General features: G+C 33.4%; 1 protein-coding gene across 1 annotated transcript in view; it reads left to right on the top strand.

Moving 5' to 3' along the window:
• Positions 1 to 5,090: 5,090 nt before the first annotated feature.
• LOC129804818 (protein kinase C) overlaps positions 5,091 to 19,514 on the top strand; it is a 29,577-nt gene continuing 15,153 nt past the window's right edge. The window contains exons 1-6 of the mRNA XM_055852447.1: positions 5,091 to 5,362; positions 5,847 to 6,040; positions 10,604 to 10,658; positions 10,731 to 10,923; positions 15,964 to 15,995; positions 16,536 to 16,606. Coding sequence (XP_055708422.1) covers positions 5,212 to 5,362; positions 5,847 to 6,040; positions 10,604 to 10,658; positions 10,731 to 10,923; positions 15,964 to 15,995; positions 16,536 to 16,606 — 696 coding nt within the window. The 5' untranslated portion in view covers positions 5,091 to 5,211. The remainder of the gene's footprint in view (positions 5,363 to 5,846; positions 6,041 to 10,603; positions 10,659 to 10,730; positions 10,924 to 15,963; positions 15,996 to 16,535; positions 16,607 to 19,514) is intronic.

Below are 19,514 nucleotides of genomic sequence, written 5' to 3'. Positions count from 1 at the left end.
GATACCATAGGACTGAATTAGTCAGGAATAAAATTAGATAGTGGAATTTTCCTGAAAAAGAATATTGAGCTAACTATACTTTTTATTCAGAGTATGTAGCTCCCTCTCTATTCATTGAAACATGTGTATCTGTCTGATTTAAACAAGCTTTTCACAAATTATAGGCAAAGAAAAATATTTATTTGCTGGCTAATTTTGCTCCGAGCTCCCTTAACTATCTAGGAATTTGGCTGCGCAGTTTTACATTGTGTTGTATTTATTCACTGAGAGAAATAGAAAAAGTTAAAATAACATTCCGGAAATGTTAATTTTATCGTGCAGTATTGATCCGAAATCGGTGTAAATATTATGCTCTTTAAGGGGTTAAAGTTACCCTTTTTTGTTATTTTTACCATTAAAAAGGTCTAAAATTAACATTAAAAATTGATGATATATTTTTACACCTAAAAAGTGTTAAAGTTATGAGGAAAAAAAGTTAATCGCACCCTCGTTATTTTCTCAGTGTATTCATCTTGATTCAGACAATTCCCACCTCTCCTTGCGGCCATCGCCGTCTTAATGTTGCTGACCAACCATCAGAGCAAAACGATGGAAAACTCCTTCACAGGTTGTATAAGCCATAGAAATCAACATTGCACAAAGATTTTTACAAACAAAAAATACCCATTTTAAGAACTTAAACCTTTAAGTTTAAATTAAGAAGAACATCAAATGAAATTTAAATATAGGGTTGGCAAAGCGTCCCAGTCTTTGCGAAATGTTCGAACTCGTGACTTAGATGCTATATACCTCAGAAGTACTTTCGCATCATTTACCATTTACCGGTTCTCAACCGATTTGAACGGATTCATATATCATTAGTTATTAGTTAGATAAATTAGTTATCGGCTATGAACCGGTTAATAACCGGTTCAGAATCGATTGGAAGCGGTTCAGTTTTAAAGGAAATTCCAATACCTATCCAACGAGCCTAAACATGACCCCATTCGCTTGATAAATGCGCTCTCTAATGACTTTTTAACATTTGACCTTGAAAAACCGTTATTAGGAATGATTCAACGGTATTTTCGTATATGGACGAAATGTTTGCCTGAGTAATCTCTAAAACATATCCAAAAATAAAAAAAAAACTAACTAACTCCATATTTAAACTAACTAAATATTAGTTAGTTTAAATATGGTTTATATTCGTTTTGGCAAATAAACTTTAAAAAAGCTTATCGTAATCATAACGGATTATCGTAATCATAATGAAAATAATGATTAGGCAACGTTTTATGTATGAAATTTCTTCCATGTTCAAGGATAATATAGGGATCCTATCACGATGGTAAGTTGATGAATCGATATGTTGAAGTAGTCCCAGTAGTCCATTTTTCGGGTTTTTTTTTCAAAAAGCTCCGGTAGATAGTTGATTACTAAAAAATGGACTGTGATTAACATTACAGGCTGGAATTTGTTCTAAATTTTTAGTATGCACAAGTAGTACTCAACAGTTATCACCGAAAAAATATTTTTTCAAGGAACTCAGGCAACCAAAATTTGATTTTTACTGACCATTTATACCTAAATACGATTTCATCCGGTTTCATCTGTTGCATGGTTGCAGTTAGATAATTATATATAAATTTATAATATTAAAATTTCAAAAACACATTTTTTCTTTTGAATATCAAAATTATTTAAAAGGTTTCACTTTGAGGAATTAAAGCGTTTTAATAGTTTGATATCAAATAGATATTTTTTATTTTCGAAAAAAACTTAACTCTGCACTTATGTGAATAAATAAGAATAAATATTTTTTTAATGTATTAGCTATATAATAATTATAAATAATAAGATAACAAATTTCTAATGTAGCACGTATTAGGTGAGATTCTTAACAATCTCACCTACTATAATCCTAACAAAATTTCATGTCGTCCGATCGACCTCAAATTTGGCCAAAATGTGTTTCGCCACTTCCTGATTCCGAATATATATGTGGCTAAGTTACGTTCCCGGCCGGCCGGCCGGCCGGCCGCTCTTTGGAGCTTAATAGCTCCTAAACTAAAAAAGATATCGACTTGCGGTTTTCGGCAAAGGTTATATATCGGGTGAAAATTGCAACTTGGTGCATTGACCCCCCACCCCCCACCCCTCCTTCCGCCATTTTGAAGACCCCCCTTTTTTTGTTTTCTCAATAGCTCCGCCCCTATGGCATTCAGCGGACTCAAATTTTAGTATGTTATAGCTGGGCCTTAGAGCTTTCCATCAATACCAAACTTAAGGTTCCCCGACCCCCCTGACCCGAGCTATAAGGGTCCAAAAAAAATTTCTTAAAATGGCCATAACTCCGGTTCTAATTGTCAGAATTTAAAAAGTGAGGGCTTTTTGGAAAGCTCTCGTGAAATGCCACTTCCCCTTCTAACATCGCAAGTTCATAAAACCACCGCTAGGGGCGCTATTTTTAAAAAGAAAATTTTTAAATCTTATAAGTTAAATAACTCAAAAATTCCATTGTGCATCGGGCTGAAAATTTAGTATGTTGTAGCCGTTGATTATACCTATCAAACAAAAAAAACCTTAAGTCGATCCATAACCCCTGACCCGAGCTATAAGGGGTCAAAGTTCGAACATTGACCGGCCTCTATCTCCGGTTCTAATTAACATAGCGACCTAAATTTTACCTTTTTGGTTTCGTCTCGATGAGCACTTTCAGATGGAAGTTCAAAAAGTCACCATAGGTGGCGCTGTGATAGCGTCAAGATTCATCGAAATTCAAAGTCACTTTTCTCAAAAACGGCATTGTGCAAGTTAATGAAATTTTAGTATGTTGTAGTCCAGTCTAGGACGTTTCCAAAATGGTGCGTATGCGCGCTGTGGTTTCAATAGAACCGGAGATATGAGGGGTCAAAGTTCACGAAATTCAAAAAATCATATCTCCGGTTCTATGTGACCGATTTTGATGAATGAGGGCTTAAACGAAAGATCTCACCAAATGCTACAACTTTCTAGAATATTTGAACTTCGTGGGACCAACACCAGGGGCGCCACAGTCGAAAAACCAATTTCAATATCACATAACCTCAATTATCTCGACTGTCGCTGAACCGATTTTGATGATTACTTCAACATAATTGTAGAGGACATTTGTCTCTACATTTCGTCCATACATCATTTTCCGCTCAGACTACGCTATCACTCCGATTTTGCCGTTTAAGTGTGAAAAAATTGATTTTTCCTATAATAACGCTTTGAAATCACTCAGATGCCAATTTGACTGCCTCTACTCCACCAAGACACTTAAAATAGGGTTTTAAATGGAAAGTCCCACAAAATACAACAATTCTTTGATATAGTTGAAGTTCAACAAATGACTACTTGGGGAACTCTGGATGAAAAAACGAGTTAAGAAACAAAAAACCTCGCTTATCTTGGCTTCTGAGTAATCGATGAGTTCAAGTTCTACGGGAAAATTATAGAGAACATTCTGGTCTACATTTCACCCATATAACACTTTTCTGTCAGTTCATCCAAATCCTTGATATTTTGGTTTAAATACAAAATTTGTATAATTTCACGAATTTGATTCAAGATAACTGAATGGCGTCTCCCAACTTCAGCTCCAAATCGAATTTGCATGCACTCCGAGTTAGCTCACGTTAAGAATCTCACCTACATAAGCCGGTTAGGATTATCTGTCCCTTTTCAAATTACTTAAGATTCCAAGGTAGGCCTCAATTATTATTTGATTTAATTTAATTTTATAAGGATTATTTGAAATCAAATAATGACTCCTCTGAAATCGCAAATTTAAAATACAAATTTTACATTTTTTTTTAATTTTATGAAACGAATTATCTTTAGATGGAGCCTGATTCAGAACCTGCTCGAAACGGAATTCAATTTAATTTAATTTTTTTTTAATATTTTTATTTATAAATTTCCCTTTACAATTTTTAGGTACAAAATGGGATTGTATTATGTATTTCAATTATTATTATTTTAATATAATTTAAATTTTAATGAATTTTAATAAAGACAGAAACCAAATTTTTGTAACATTAATATCGGCAAACAACAAACGAGCAGTGAAAATTTCAAAATGGACAGTAAAAAATTAAATATGAGCAAATATCTAATTATGTTCAGTAAAAAACTTAAATCTTTACAAAAATGGGTCTAATTTATATATTTAAGATTTAAAATAGTTGCAGATAGAATGAACAGCCTTTTACTTTCCCTTTGCCAAAATTTGGTCGATAATTTTTTTGAATTGTTTCAATTTTTTTTGTTGCTGCTCAATTTTAACTTTTTACTGCTCATTTATACAATGCCATTAATATCTATGTCACGATCTTATAATCTGATAAGTGAAAAAGTGTAGTATTTTAAACTTATTGATAAGTTAAAATCATTATAAATTTCCATTTGAAGCAGGTTCTTAGGCTTAGCTTGGCCTAAATAGACTCAGATCATCGAGAATATTTAGCTTATAAAACTTGTCAGTAAAATGTTTAGAAGGAGGGCCTCTCTAATCAATAATCCTGAAGCCCAAATTAAATACAGAGATCGGCTTAAGGATTATCCCGAAAAATGAGGATGGGCCTTGACAGACCTAAAAGGCCGAGAGACGACTTAGTGTAATTATAAGAAATAATGGTCAAACTACATTTCCATCATTTTCCACTAAGTCGTCTCTTGGCTTAAGTCGTAAGTGTGTCTAGGGCATAAATCCTGATAGTGTATGATAGTTTTATGCGTTCGTTTTACTGTCATATTTTACATTAAATTGAGGATCATCCCGAGTCTTTGGGCCCTTTGGGCCCTTCCCTTCCTCACCATATAAAGTTCATCATGTTATTCTGATTTAATTTTTAATTAATGTAGTAAATGCATGAAGTTTAGCGTTTTCAGTAGATTTCTATCTATAATTACTTATTCGATTTCTATTCTCTCAAAATATAATTCACTTAAAAAAATTAAAGAAATTGGAGAGTCATACAAACAGGTCCTGGATTGGCGCCAAAATTATTAAAATTTTCTAAATGGAGTCTTCCCGCGTTTCAATTTAGTTCATGTGCTCTCCACAGAAGAGAAAATGTCGCTGGCAGTCAGTGTCTGAAGCAGAGGCGGAGAGGGAATGTCAAATTGCACCTCGGATTTCGAATTGTTTTTTAGTGGCGAAAAAGTCGTGTATAATGTGGAATAATTGCAAATGAAGTGAAAATGTTTACGGGCACGATAAAGATAAAAGTTTGTGAGGCATGTGGTCTGCGGCCAACGGATTTCCAGACGCGACATATGATGACTTTTGGGAATAAAGAAGTGGAAAAGATCGACACTTATGTCTCCATAGATATTGATGAAAATCACCTAGGTAGGCCATCAATTGTTCAATTGAGTGCATTTGGGTGGGCTGTGGGTGGACAGGGGGGCTCCAATTGACTGCTCAAACAAGTCAATCCAATTGGATTTTTCAGTGGGACAAAAGTGGGTCTTGGACAAGGGCAAGTGCACAGAGGTTTTTCCTCCTTGCAGCCCCAATGTCTCCCTGCTATTGACATTTTTCTTTTGAAAAAGTAATGGCGGCCCAAAGAAAATTTGTATGGGGAATTTTCCAACAATTTTCCTTGGCACACATTGCACATGAAAAATGCACTTTTTGAGCCCATTTCGACACGGCAGACGTCGAAAATGTGGGCAAAATGCCCCATTTGAGGTGAAAAAGAGGGCAATTGGTGGGATTTTGGGAAAAACTCCGGGGAAATACGATGCGTGAAAATTTTCAACATTGCCAGCCAACACACAACTCCATAATAACCCAAATGTCTTCACGACCTTTTTTTTTCTTCTTTTCTCAGACCACTCCACTACCAAGCCCAAAACATTCGATCCCGTCTGGAATGAGTATTTTGTCCACGAAGTGCACAATGCCAAGAATCTCAGCTTGACAGTATTTCACGATGCAGCTATTCCGCCGGATGACTTTGTGGCCAACTGCAACATCCCATTCGAAGATCTGACCCACAGGGAGAAGGAACAGCAGGATTTCTGGGTCATTATCTTTTACTCCCCCCCCCCCTCCTATTTTTGTTTTGTACGAACACCTATCTCCTGGTCACTGCGGAGGTGGTGGCAAAAATGCGTGTAACAATACTGCATAGCAGTTGTTTGCTCAGCACAAGCAGTTAATAGTATGCTTTTCAAAGTAATTAACATTTGTGAGATGATAAGGTCTCTTGCTGGCCGGGAGAGCGGATCCAAGAGAATCGTGGTGTACACTTAGCAAATACAGATAGGAAATCGTGTGCTTGGCAAAAGGTTGCAATCTTTACGCCGTGGCTCTGTCCAGATGTTTATTAGTTGTTATCTCCAAGGACGTTTTAGCTTATCACGCGAAATCTTATAGACCACAATTTCAAAAACCGCTAAGAAATAAAAAAAAGATAGACTTTATAAACATGCTTTTTCTAATTTTACACCCTAAAGGCGTCTACACATTGGGAGCACTTCTCGTCAAAAATTGCTTTTTTGAAGGAAATTGACTGCACTGAGATGGAAACGTCAAAACTCTGTCAAAATACAATTTTTGATCAAAGTTCTCTCAATGTGTAGAGTTTAAGGACGAATAATAAATTTTATTTTCAAATTTTTGTAAATATTTTTTTTTTACACGACTTACTGTTACTGCCCATGATCGAAATTGAGAAGTAAGGGCGTGTCGATGGAGATACCGTAACCCCCGCCGATATTCAACAAATTTATTTGTAAAAAAAAGGATAAAATGAAAAATAATTAAGTTTAGAGATTCAAAGGAAAGAAATCTGTTCTTTTTTCTTCTTAACCCATTCAGTCAATGTACCAGAAATAGTTGAGATAGAATGTTTCTATTTTGGGATTAGTTTCCTACAGATTAATAGATGAATTTTGTGAAAAGAAAAATTTTTTTTATCTATTATGGGGGCGCGGGGATTCGCCCTCAAACACACGTCTTAACGGTCACTGAATTTAAATTCTGTGCATTAATTCATTACAAACTCTATTGCTTTAGATAGAGTAACTATCCAAAAAAAAAACTGGCAACCAGAATTCAAATCAGGAAAGAGGAAAGAGGCCAATTTTAACAAATTCGACGGGATGTCGCATTTTCCGTCCGCCATTTTGAGCAAAAATTTTGCATGACGTTCCGCGAAGCAAGAAAACAATAACAAAATGTATTTTCATCTCTGTCGGACTATTTTTCCCAAGTAATTGAAGAACTAAAGTTACTAAAGATCCATTCCCGACAGCAATTCGGATAACAATTGCCCAGGAATAAATCATCTAAAATCACTCAATTAAGTAAGATAATCTCAATTGAGTAAGATAATCTCAAGTGTCCCAAAATGTAAATCGTTCCAAATCACCTCATTTTACCCTATGTGGTTTTTGGTTTTTTAAAGGAAGTTGCACAATATTTAATAAACAAAAATTTCAAGATGTATTTTTGGAAGGATTTTGAGGGAGCTTCTGATTAAATTTTCTCAGAAAAGAGCTACAACGTAGTCTTATAGAAAACTTTTAAAGAATCTCTTCTAAAGTTTTACACAGCTGCCCAAAATAATCAAAATAAATTTAGGGGCAAGTGGGTCACCTTTGAATTAGGGTAGCTTTAAAATTCTGGTTTTTATTTTGAAATAGAACTAGGCCTTACTGAGCTATAATTCAACATCACTAACCAATTGTGAAGCTAAGTTACATTTATAATAAGCCTCTATTCCTTTTAAAAATGGGATAAAATGCAAAATTTCAAAGGTAGCCCAATTCAAAGCTGCCCCACTACCGCCTAGCATTATTTTTTGGTTTTGAAAGAAAATTTTCATACAAGTTTTTGAGTTTCTAAAAAGCATTTTCCATTAAATTTTCGGTCTATTACTCTAATCTAATCTAATCTAATTTAATCTAGACTGAGTTTAAATTAGATTTTAAAACTCATATAAAATATTAAACGAAATTTCCACAAAAAGAATGCCCATATAGACAAGTTTTAGATAATTTTTGATATAAATATTTTCGTAAAAATCTGTGTAGAATTTTTTTCTTGTAGACAACTTTCAAAGAAATTTTTCAAAGGAAAATTTAAGCTTTTGATCCCTTTTAATACACTGAGAGAAATACGAAAAAGTTAAAATAACATTTCGGAAATATTAATTTTACCCTGCATTATTGATCCGAAATCGGTGTAAATATTATTCTTTTTATGTGTATTAGGGGTTAAAGTTACTCTTTCTTTTTCATGTTAATTTTACACTTAAAAAGATCTAAAATTAACAATAAAAAATGTTAATATATTTTTACACCTAAAAATGTTAGTTACGAGGACAAAAATTAATCGCAACCCATTTTTTTCGCAGTGTAGAAGCAATGAAAAGGAAGCAAAAGCAATATGGACATAAATTTCTCCAGTGTGTAGGGGACATGAACATAAAAATTTACTCGAAGAAAAACTGCTCAGATCAATCAAAACATTTTGGGACGCATTGGGAGCATTTTCATAGAAAAAGCATTTTTATCAGAATTTTCTTATTTCCAGTTACAGCAGTAAAGACGATTTCTTTCAATAACCCAATTTTTGACGAAAATTGGTCAAAATGTTTAGAGGAGTTTAGTCTAAATCTGTCAAAAACGTTTTCATGAACCTGCAGGGGAATTCTGTTATAGTATGACGATGTCATATGACATATTTACAATTTTTAATGTGGTAAATTTGGTGGAAGTGTTCAAAAATGTGAGTCAAATCAATGATAAAAAGTTCATAATAAAGCTACTTATAATAGCCAATCATGCTCACTGGACTTTAATGCTGTCTTGCTGCCGAAATTAACCACAAACTAGTGAAATTTTTCACATCTCAAACCTAAAGAAGATAAAGAAGGCTCTAAATGGATGTAAAGTTTGAGGCCTATATTCCTCATACTTTCCGAGAAAATCAACTTCAAAGTCTTTCAGATATTTTTATGCATTTCTCATTCAATTTTCCTCATTTTCAAGTGATTTTTTTACATCTCAAACCTAAAGAATGCCCTAAACGGATGTAAAGTTTGACGAATCTATCTCTCAGTTTCCGAGTTAATCGACTTTAAAGATTTTCAGATACTTTTATGTATTTCTCATTCAATTTTCCTTATTAATAACGATAATAATGTTACATACAGTTTAAGAATTATTAAACGAAATTTGCATTATTTATGTATAAATATCGTTAGAGTTTGCCACAATCCAAATTTGCAATGAAGGAATCGCACCTCTATAAGCTGATCTAGGCTTAGCACCGGCTTAGAAGTTATCGACTTATGATTTTCGGCATCAGGGATGTTCAAAACATATGTATATTCTCTGTGAATTTCAGCTCGATATGAGCACTTTAAGAAAATCGGAGGATAACAATAGGTGTGATTAAAAGAAATCACATCTGATAATTGTGTTCCGTTAATTTGTCCTGGGTACTGACTATTTCAAAATATACAGGACAATTCCTAAATAATTATTTTTCATACTAAAAGGGGTGGCAACGCATCCCAGGCATTGCGAAATACTCGAACTCGTGACTTATAAGATGCTATACTGCAAAAGTACTTTCGCATCATTTACCGTTTACCGGTTCTCAACCGATTTGAACTGATTCATAAATCTCTCAAAAGATCCCACAAAATAGTTTTAAAAGTAATAGGACTGATTTTCAGATAAAATTTTTTTATCGGAAACGGAATTCTTTTAGAAAATCGTCACTTCGAAATGACAATGTCCTATAGATGCAGATTCTTTGTATCTGTAATAGTAGCATATGATGCGTCGATCGTTAGCAGCAAACTGATACAAAGCTAAGGCATTTTAGAACAGTTTCATTTTGAGGATAAATATACGATTTTTCTCAGAATGAGAGCGATTAGTTTATTAGCCAATTTTTCGCCAATTTTGAAAGAAAAAGAAATGATATTTTTTTTTTAAATATAATGTTATCATAGATGTTATTTTTTCTTAATTTGGAAGAATTGAGTAGGTAGTCCATATTTGAGAGTACTTCCTACACAAGCGTAGGCAATTTTCTTCAATATGGACATAAATTTCTTTAGTATGTAGAGGCCATTGTAAAAAAAGACATTTTTTGACACATAACAAACAAAATGACATTTTTTTCTTTCAGATTTTTTATTTTTTTTTTAAATAGTAAATTTTTAATTTTTTAAAGTAATTCTCCGATTCGTGGACTTATCTGGTTTTTAAAAAATATGTAATCTATTTTGACTGCAAGGAACAAAAAAAGATCGTTTTTAATAACTGGTCAGATTCCTTGTCTCCAAAGGGTTTAAGATTTGCAAATATAAAAAAAAATCCCCTCAATAAAATTTATCGGTAGATTTAAGGCGTCAATTGTGTGATAAATCACCAAAGTGCTATAAACTGCATTTAGCACCTGGACATGACCACCTTTTCCCCCGATGGGTGGGTGGGTGAGAGAATTGAAAATCACTCCCAAGACCTTGATATTCAGCAGTCAGCAGACGATATCTCAACAAATTGTCTCACAAAATAAAAAAAATACCCTCTCACTTCTCTTTCCCATTTTCACTCCTTACAGGTCGATCTTGAGCCACAGGGTAAGATACACGTGCTGATTGAACTGAAATGGCACGGTGAGTAAGGAATTCCGGGTCCAATGAAATCCATCATAGATGCAATGGCTAATCTAGTAATCTTTCCGGCAGATCAAAACAATTCACAGAGTGGAGCAGCGCCAGTGGCCGCTGTGTCCGGGGGTCGGGAGTTCAAGGAGCGCGCTGGCTTCAATCGACGACGTGGGGCAATGCGAAGGCGTGTCCACCAAGTCAATGGACACAAATTCATGGCAACATTCTTGAGACAGCCAACATTTTGTTCACATTGCCGAGAATTTATTTGGTGAGTTACAGCAGATGCACTTTCTCATATATTTTTTTTTATTTTTATGTTGTTTTTCTACATTACATTCTTTTTCTCTGGCACATTTGTGGGGTTACAATGTGTCAGGGAAATTGGGATAAATCGTCTCTAACAGTGGCATTGTGATTACTTGGGAATTTTTTATGTCATTCTGGTCACCGTCTTTTTTAATACCTTCTCTTCATTTCATGGGTTATTGTGTGGTGTTAGAAATTGGTCAATTCTCTTCAATTGATAAGATTCCAAACCAAATGGTTAATTTTTCAGTTTGAATAATTCATATAACAAATTTTTAAAACTTAAAAATCCATCAGAAAATCACTTTTTAGCTTTTTAAATATTAGGTGAGATTCTTAACAGTCTCACCTATTTCATTATTTAAATGAAAGTTTTTAAATTTAATTTTAATAGAAAAAGAGAACTATATATAAATTATCTACACATATATTCGAAATTAATATATGTATATTGAAAGAGTTTATGGCTTCTACACACTAGAGAAATTTATGTCCATATTGACATATATTTCTCTAGTGGCCGTTAGGGTGGAATCACCAGTTCTCGCCAGTGCCCCACTTCTCGCCACTTACATTGAAATCGCTATTTTTCGCAATTTATGAAATAAATGAGTCGCAATTTTTTTGTATTGTTTCTGCTTCTACGCATAGAATCGAAAAATACTAATTATTCGTTTTGGATTCACGATTTTGATCACTTTTTAGAGCAATATTTTAAGCAAGTGCATCGAATCCAACATCTCTTACCAAATGTACTAAGTGTCGTCAAATTTTCATCAGGCCAAAAATACCTATTTGGGTAAATAATTTGTCTATTGAATATTTAATTGCACTTGTGGAATACATAAAATTTGTATTTAGTCAATTAATATTTCATTTTATATATTTTTGTATAAAAATGAGGCATGGCGAGAAGTGGTAATATTCTGGAATTGATTTTACCACCTGTCGCCATATCTTTTCAATAGGCGACGCTAACTTCACTTCGTACATTCTCAGTTGTCAAATCTGCATTGTTTACTCTCTGCAAAAGCCCCATAATTTGATTTCTCAAATAAAAGTGAAGAAAAATCATTTAAAGAGAGTAATAATAAAGTGATCACAAGGAAAGAGAAATGGTGAATGTATTCTTTTCATAGCATTGCCTAAAATAACCGAGTGTGGTTCTTTTCAAGTGGGTGGCGAAAAGTGGTTACAAATTTTACAAAACTGGCGAAAAGTGGTAAAAAGTGGCGACGAAATGGTTATTTTTGCATTATTAATAAAAATCAGTTTTTTAAGTAGTCCAGCGTAATGTTCTAGGATTATTGTTTTCACGTATCTAGAGCCAATACATCTAAGTAACTTTGTGTCAAATTTGACTTATCTTGTAACAAGGATTCAAAAGTTATGATTAAATGAATTTAATTTTTTCCTAAACATGGCGATAGCCGGTTATTCCACCCTACGCTGTAGAAGAGTATAAAAAAACAGTAATTTGCATAAAATTTCACTTTGCACTATCAAATGTAAATAGACTGTGAGAATACCTTTATTTTTTTTATAAGGATTAAGGCAAAGATCGGTTATTAATTCGCATGAAAAGTGTCTGGGAGTATTGGGAAATGGTGTGTTGTACAAACTAAATGGTATTTTAGATGTTTGTAATTCTGATTCCATCTATAAAATCGCCGAATTGAAAAGACAAAAGTGACCAATTTTGTCTGATCACGGTCATAAATTTAGTTTCAGGTTCAATATATTATGATTAAAACCAGTGAAAACCCCAGATAAGCTTATGGTAGCTGAGATTCTTTACAGGCGCCCTCGAAATGCGTACAACTCGGGATCCTTCCAACACGAAATATTTGAAAATTCGATTGTGAATTGAATTTTGGAACTTAACTGGCTCGACATCAGCTACAACATACTAAAATTTAAAGAAAAGGCATCGTATGGTTTTCGAAATATTCGACATCAAATTTTCGAAAATCGATTTTTCGAATAATCGGACAAGCGGTTGTGCCGAAAACCGTTTTTCGATATCTCTTTCCGTTCTCTCTCGAGTGGTTATACGAAAGACGAGATGCACAGGACGTCCACGAAAATCGATGTTTAACACATAATATTCGTGATCTATGAGTGTCAAAACGTGTAAATCCTAAATTTGGGCCCGATCTGACGAGATCGGATTTCACCTCGGACCACAAAGGCTGAAATTGTATTGATTGATTCACCAAATATTCACTATATGGGAAAAGTATATGAAAAATTTATACATTTTCTTTAAAATTTTCAAATTTTCTTTCAGAATTCTTTACTAATTATCGGAAAATTCGCGATTTTGATTTTTTTAATGTAAAAAATAATTTTGCTCCATTGATTGGGTTTATTTTTCAACCAATTTGATGAAGAGTGGATTTAATTAAAAGATCTTGAAATTTCCCATATGGCTGCATCAGTCAAAATGTTTCCAATCGGTAGTAAAACAGTAAAGTATCGGTAATTGATTTAATTGTGCTCACAACCGAAATTTTTATTTTGCAAATGTGTCTCGGGTAAAAAGTTTTCATTTGCACAAAATGTTGTTGATGTTAGAATAATTAATTCAGATTTTTGAATAATTTATATTAAAAATTCGCACAAAGTTATAAAATTTAAAAGATATTGTCGAGAGAGGTTTTAGTAATTTCATAAAAGGATTTTATAAACGGGTAAAAATATTATCATCATCGTTGTTCTGATTTTCCCCACAATAAAATTAATACTCAAACTATGTTGATAATCTGTCTACAAACTTCGAAATTCGAACAGAAAATATTTCAGCCAAAAGAAAGGAAATTCTGTAATATTGGCAATGTCATATGCCAAATATTGTTCGAATCTGAGGAAAACTTTTCCGAAAAAGTGATTCTCTATAAAATGAATTTTATAAAACAAATCGACCAACACGGACTGTATTCGTAAAATATCACTAAGATTTTATTAAAAATAAAACAATAAATTGAGTTTTCCAATTCGTCTGAAATGACGAAAAAAGCTCAACTGCAGTGCCCGCTCTCTAATCCGGATCGGCGTAATCCGGACGAGTTATCGACGGTTACATTTAAAATAATTTTGAGGTCATGTATGCTTTAATTCTAATTCTACGAAAAAAGACTTGTATTATATTTTCGAGATGTTGAACAAATTCAAAAAATCCATCCGGATTACGAAGCAGACATCTGTCATATTATCTCCCAATCATCTGAATAACGAAGCGGGCACTGTAGCATAAAAAGTACATAATTCCCCTACAGACAGACGAAAAACGAGAAGTAACAATGGCTCATGAGATCTTTATAATTTTTTTTAACCTGTAAGTAATTAGATATCACATTAAATTCCATTACATAAAAAAAGGGGTGGCGAAGAGTCCCAAGCTTTGCAAAATGCTCGAGCTTGTGACTTACTACAAAGGGCAAGCAATATCTCCTCTCAAATACAAAATACTAGGAGGTGACCTGCTTATGAATTTGATTGGTGTGGGCTCCAAACTGTTGCGAGCTCTCCGCACTACGTAATACCACTTGTATGACTCATGAAGAACTCATTTCGATCGCTCAGAATAAGAAACGAATAACTTGCATTAGGCAAATTTTACAGAAGAGCGATTTGAAGCTGAGATTTTACATGCAGAGTATAGGATTTTTTAGATATAGAATTTCTATAACTTTGAAAATAATTATCTTTCAAGTATAATATTCACAGGGAAAGTAGAGGGTATACTTAAGTATCCAAAAGGCGAATAAAACGATTTTTGTAAAAAATCGAGTTGTTCGACTTATATTCTGAATTCTGAGTCTTCGATTTATTGTTTCCCTTATTTAAATTAAACCGATTCATGAACCATTTAAAAGATTCCCCAAAATAGTCTTACTATTTAAAATTACTTACCGGTTCACAACCGATTTGAACCGATTTTTAAATCACTTAAAATATTGCCCTACACCTTAAAAGCATTAAATTTCAGATAAAAGTTAGAGTGGGACCGGTTCAGGCTTGTCAGGTAATCCAAGACCTTTCCAACGAGTTCAAGCATAACCCCATTCGGTTGATAAATGAGCTTTCTAGTCTTTTTATTATCTGACCTTTAAAAACCGTTATTAGGAATGATTCAACGGTATTTTCGTATACAGACGAAATGTCCGCCTGGATAATATCTAAAACATATCCAAAAATGAAAAAAATCGTACTACGCGTTTTCGAGCAATCCCAAAAAACATGGTTTTGGAGAGGATGAGGAAAGGTTGGGAAAAAATGACGGGTTCCCGAACGTCACAACTCGCAAGTCTCTATCTCTAACCGTTTGGGCTCTAGGCGTGGTAACGGCCGGACACACAGACGGACAAACAGCGTGACGTTAAAAAACACAAAACTTCCAAAATTCTACAAAAATATGATCACTTGGTTAAGGTAAATCGCTAGAAATAAAGGTATACTGCTCTCTCTTTGTGGAGTTCGAGCAGTAAAATGATATTATTATATTGTGAATAATGTCATTAAATTCACATAGATGCAATTTGAAAAATTGCTTGAAAGCGCATTTAAAAAAAATCCAATTAATTATTTGTACAAAGTTTACAAAGTTTCCTTTCCAAGAGTATTGACTGTGCACATTGTCAAGTTTTAAATTAATTAGAACACCACATGAGATGGATTTTCCTTTATACAGAGAATAATAATAAAACTAAACATGATCCTCATGTTTCAGCAAATCTCTCGTGCAGAGTAATTATTTCCATTTTCATAGTATATACACAATTGGACTAAATAATACGGAAGCGTGTAGGAACCGTAATGCAAATATTAACCCTTTTGGAAAAGGCATAATGAAGAGAATTGGTCATTTCTTTAACTAAAAAAAAAAGAAAATATCGGTCAATAGCAAATTGTTTGAAATTAACTCTTTTCTTCTAATTGATTTCCTCTTTTTTATCCTCACAATTTTGTGCACCGTTTTTGACGATTTTTTAATTCACAGGGGACTCGGTAAACAAGGCTATCAATGTCAAGGTATGGATTATTTGCTATTATTCTTCGTGTCTAAAAGTTCACAAATTGTCATGTTTGGAAATTGGGTTCAATTTTCTTATAATTTCATCCCTCAATTGATAATATCCGTTTTGATATTGGCTCACTCTCTTCTGTATTCTCTTTCTTTTTCTCTTTAAGTGGCATGACTTTCTGCTCTTGGTTTTTTCTTTTTTCTGTTGTGTATTTCATGTGATTAATATGCGTTTTGAGTTGAAGAATAGTCATGGAGAAGGAATTGAGGTTGGTTTGCAATTGAATGTACTAGCGATGTGAAGGAATATCTGAGCCATTACTCATATGAATCATGTCTAAAATACCCTCATGCAATTTATCGTATGAAAGAAAATGTATGAGAGAGAGAAAGAGAAGAGAGTGAGAAAAGTGCATGAAAAGTGACATTATTTTTAGCATCAAGTTATAATAAGATTTATTAGGATGGATAAATTGAGTTAAATTTGTAAATTTATCTCACTTTGCATATGAACACTGATTAAGTCCAATAACTCATTCTATTTTTAGTTTGTACTTGTGTGGTTCACAAAAGATGTCATCGATCTGTTGTCACAAAATGTCCAGGAATGAAGGAAGAGGTGAGTTAGAATTTTTTTCTCTTTACATGTTTTTTTCTTATCACAATTTTGATAATTCATCAATTATGTTTCGTAATTAAAATTGAGTATTAGAGATGAGATTCTTATTAATGGATTGAGGACGTGACTTCTGAGTATCATTTTATAAGATTATTATACTTCGTATTATCTTGTTCAGGAATTTAAGCAAATAGAACTATTTTTTTTTATAAATTTAATTTACTGCTGGATATTATTCTTCAATTTAAATTTATTACCACTTATTAACTTTTACAATTAAATAAGTTATTTTAGAGCTCAATAACTTTTCATATTAAGCTGTAACCTTTGTACATCTTCCCTGAAATTTATGTATGTAGGAAAATTAAATTGAGAAGAAAAAACGGCATATTTTTTTTAGTTTGTAGGTGTAGGGTAGTTTGTTAAAAAGTCGAACTATGAAAGGCCATAAAATGAAATTTACTTCTGCTTAACTGTCCGCTTTTCCAAATTATATCCTGTGGCTTCAAGCTTACATTGTAAACTATATCGCAAAAGTGCTTTCGCATCATTTACCGTCTACCGGTTCTCAACCGATTTGAACCGATTCATAAAACTCACAAAAGATCCCCCAAAATAGTTTTAAAAGTAATAGGATTGATTTTCAGATAAAATTTTTTTATCGGTTATGAAACGGTTCATTACCGATTCAAAACCGGTTGGAGCCGGTTTAGTTTTGTCGGAAATTCCAAGACCTTTCCAACGACCTCCAACATGACCCCATTTGCTTGATAAATGCGCACTCTAGAGTTTCTTTTTAATCTTTGACCTTTAAAAACCGTTATTAGGAATCATTTAACGGTATTTTCGTTTATGGACGAAATGTTCGCCTGGGTAATCTCTAAAACATATCCAAAAATTAACAAAACCGCACGACGTGTTTTCGAGCAACGACGTGTTTTCGAGGGAAATGAGGGGCATGTTAACGATCATTCGGTTGATTTATGGGGGGGGTCCCCCGAAGGTCCCAAGTCTCTATCTCTTACCGTTTGGCCTCTAGAGCTGGCGACAGCCGGACGGACAGACGGAGAAACAGCGTGACATTTCTCATAAATCGTCTGAAACGCGAAGATTTGTTGAGTAAAGTGGTCTTCGGGAGGTAGAAGGTGGAAACTGGGGGGGGGGGGGTGGAAAAATTGAGGGATTATATATACTGCTCTCTCCGTAGAGTTCAAGCAGTTAAAGGAGTGGTAAAGCAATCCGGGCTTTGCGAATCGCACGAACTCATGACTTATTAGATGTTAAATGCTGTACCTCAAAAAAAGCTTTCGCGTCATTATTGTTTACCGGTTCTCAACCGATTTGAACAGATTTATAAATCACTCGAAACATTGCCCTAAATATCTCAGGCGTAATATAACACTGTGCAACGATGATTTTGTCCCTGGGTTCTCATGCTATTTTTTCTATTGCTAGGGTCAAATGATTTACGAAAATACTTATCATTTTGATTTCATTTGGATTTTGCGCCTGGTATTTACGAAAAACGGTTTTTTCCGTTTTTTGATACTTGGGTGCCTATATCTCCGAATCTGCTGAACCGATTTATTTCTCACTATGGAATAATTTGTTCTCCTTTAGATGCCCGATAAATCCTCTGAACAGATGAAGTTCGTACAACTGACACCAGGGGCGCTGTAGTCTCATAAATGTCAGAAAACATGGAAAAATCGAACTTTTTAGCAACTTTGATCAAAAATATCTCGAAAACTAGAACTGTCCCTAACAATATGTTCTATGGGTTTGATAGAGAATTTAATCAGCTACATTTTCGTCCATGTACAACTTTTCTCTCAGATTATTTTTTAACCTCGATATTGAGGTTCAAACGAAAAATGAGCATTCAGCCAACTAAATAAAACCTTCAGAATTTCGAGTGTTATTGTTTTTTTTCCCCGCAATTAGGCAGTACAAGTTTTTATTATATTATTTAATACTTAAATTTCGATATTATGGTGATTTTTATATGACATTTTAAATTTTTAAATATTATTTTATTACTTGGAAACTTGTATAAAACTTTAATATGTGATATACATAAAGTAGCAATTACAAGTTCAAAAACTAGTTTTAGATTTATTTCGACAAAAATCGCGTAATTATGAGGTTAAAATTGTAGGATTGTAGATAAATGTAGGAAAATTTTTTAAAGAATTATAAAAAGAAATGAATTTAGAAAAAGGATTTTTTGCAAAGTTTTCCATATGTAACTGGTATGTAAAAGGTAAAATAGATATTTATTGATTCTAAAACGTAAATTTAACAAGAAATATTTTTTGAAATATTTAAAATTTTGCAATATGCAGTTAATATGCCTTTTTTGTAATAGTCTTTTGAGATTGAAATAACACTGAAATCTTACTGAAGATATTGTTTGAGTTATTACCTTGTATTATATCTAAACACATTTTATAATGAAATAAGTATTAATAAAGTCCTACAATTGTAAGAAAAGTGAAAATAATACTCTGGGTTATCTAAACTTGAAAAGAAAAAGTCGAAATGTGCGAAATAGTTAAGTTTTTCTTTAGTTGGCTGAGTGCTCATTTTTCGTTTGAACCTCAATATCGAGGTTAAAAAATAATCTGACCAAAAAGTTGTATATGAACAAAAATGTAGCTTATAAAATTCTCTATCAAACCCATAAATCAGATTGTTAAGGACAGTTTTAGTTTTCGAGATATTCTTGATCAAAGTTGCTACAAATTTCGATTTTTACATGTTTTCTGACATTTATGGGACTACAGCGCCGCTGGTGTCGGTTGTACGAACTTCATCTGTTCAGAGGATTTATCGGGCATGTAAAGGAGAACAAATTATTCCATAGTGAGAAATAAATCGGTTCAGCAGATTCGGAGATATAGGCACC

The sequence above is a fragment of the Phlebotomus papatasi genome, chromosome 1 (assembly GCF_024763615.1).
Source record: "Phlebotomus papatasi isolate M1 chromosome 1, Ppap_2.1, whole genome shotgun sequence".
NCBI lineage: Eukaryota > Metazoa > Arthropoda > Insecta > Diptera > Psychodidae > Phlebotomus > Phlebotomus papatasi.
Note: the sequence above shows the minus strand (reverse complement) of the source record. Positions and strands in the feature narration are given on the sequence as shown.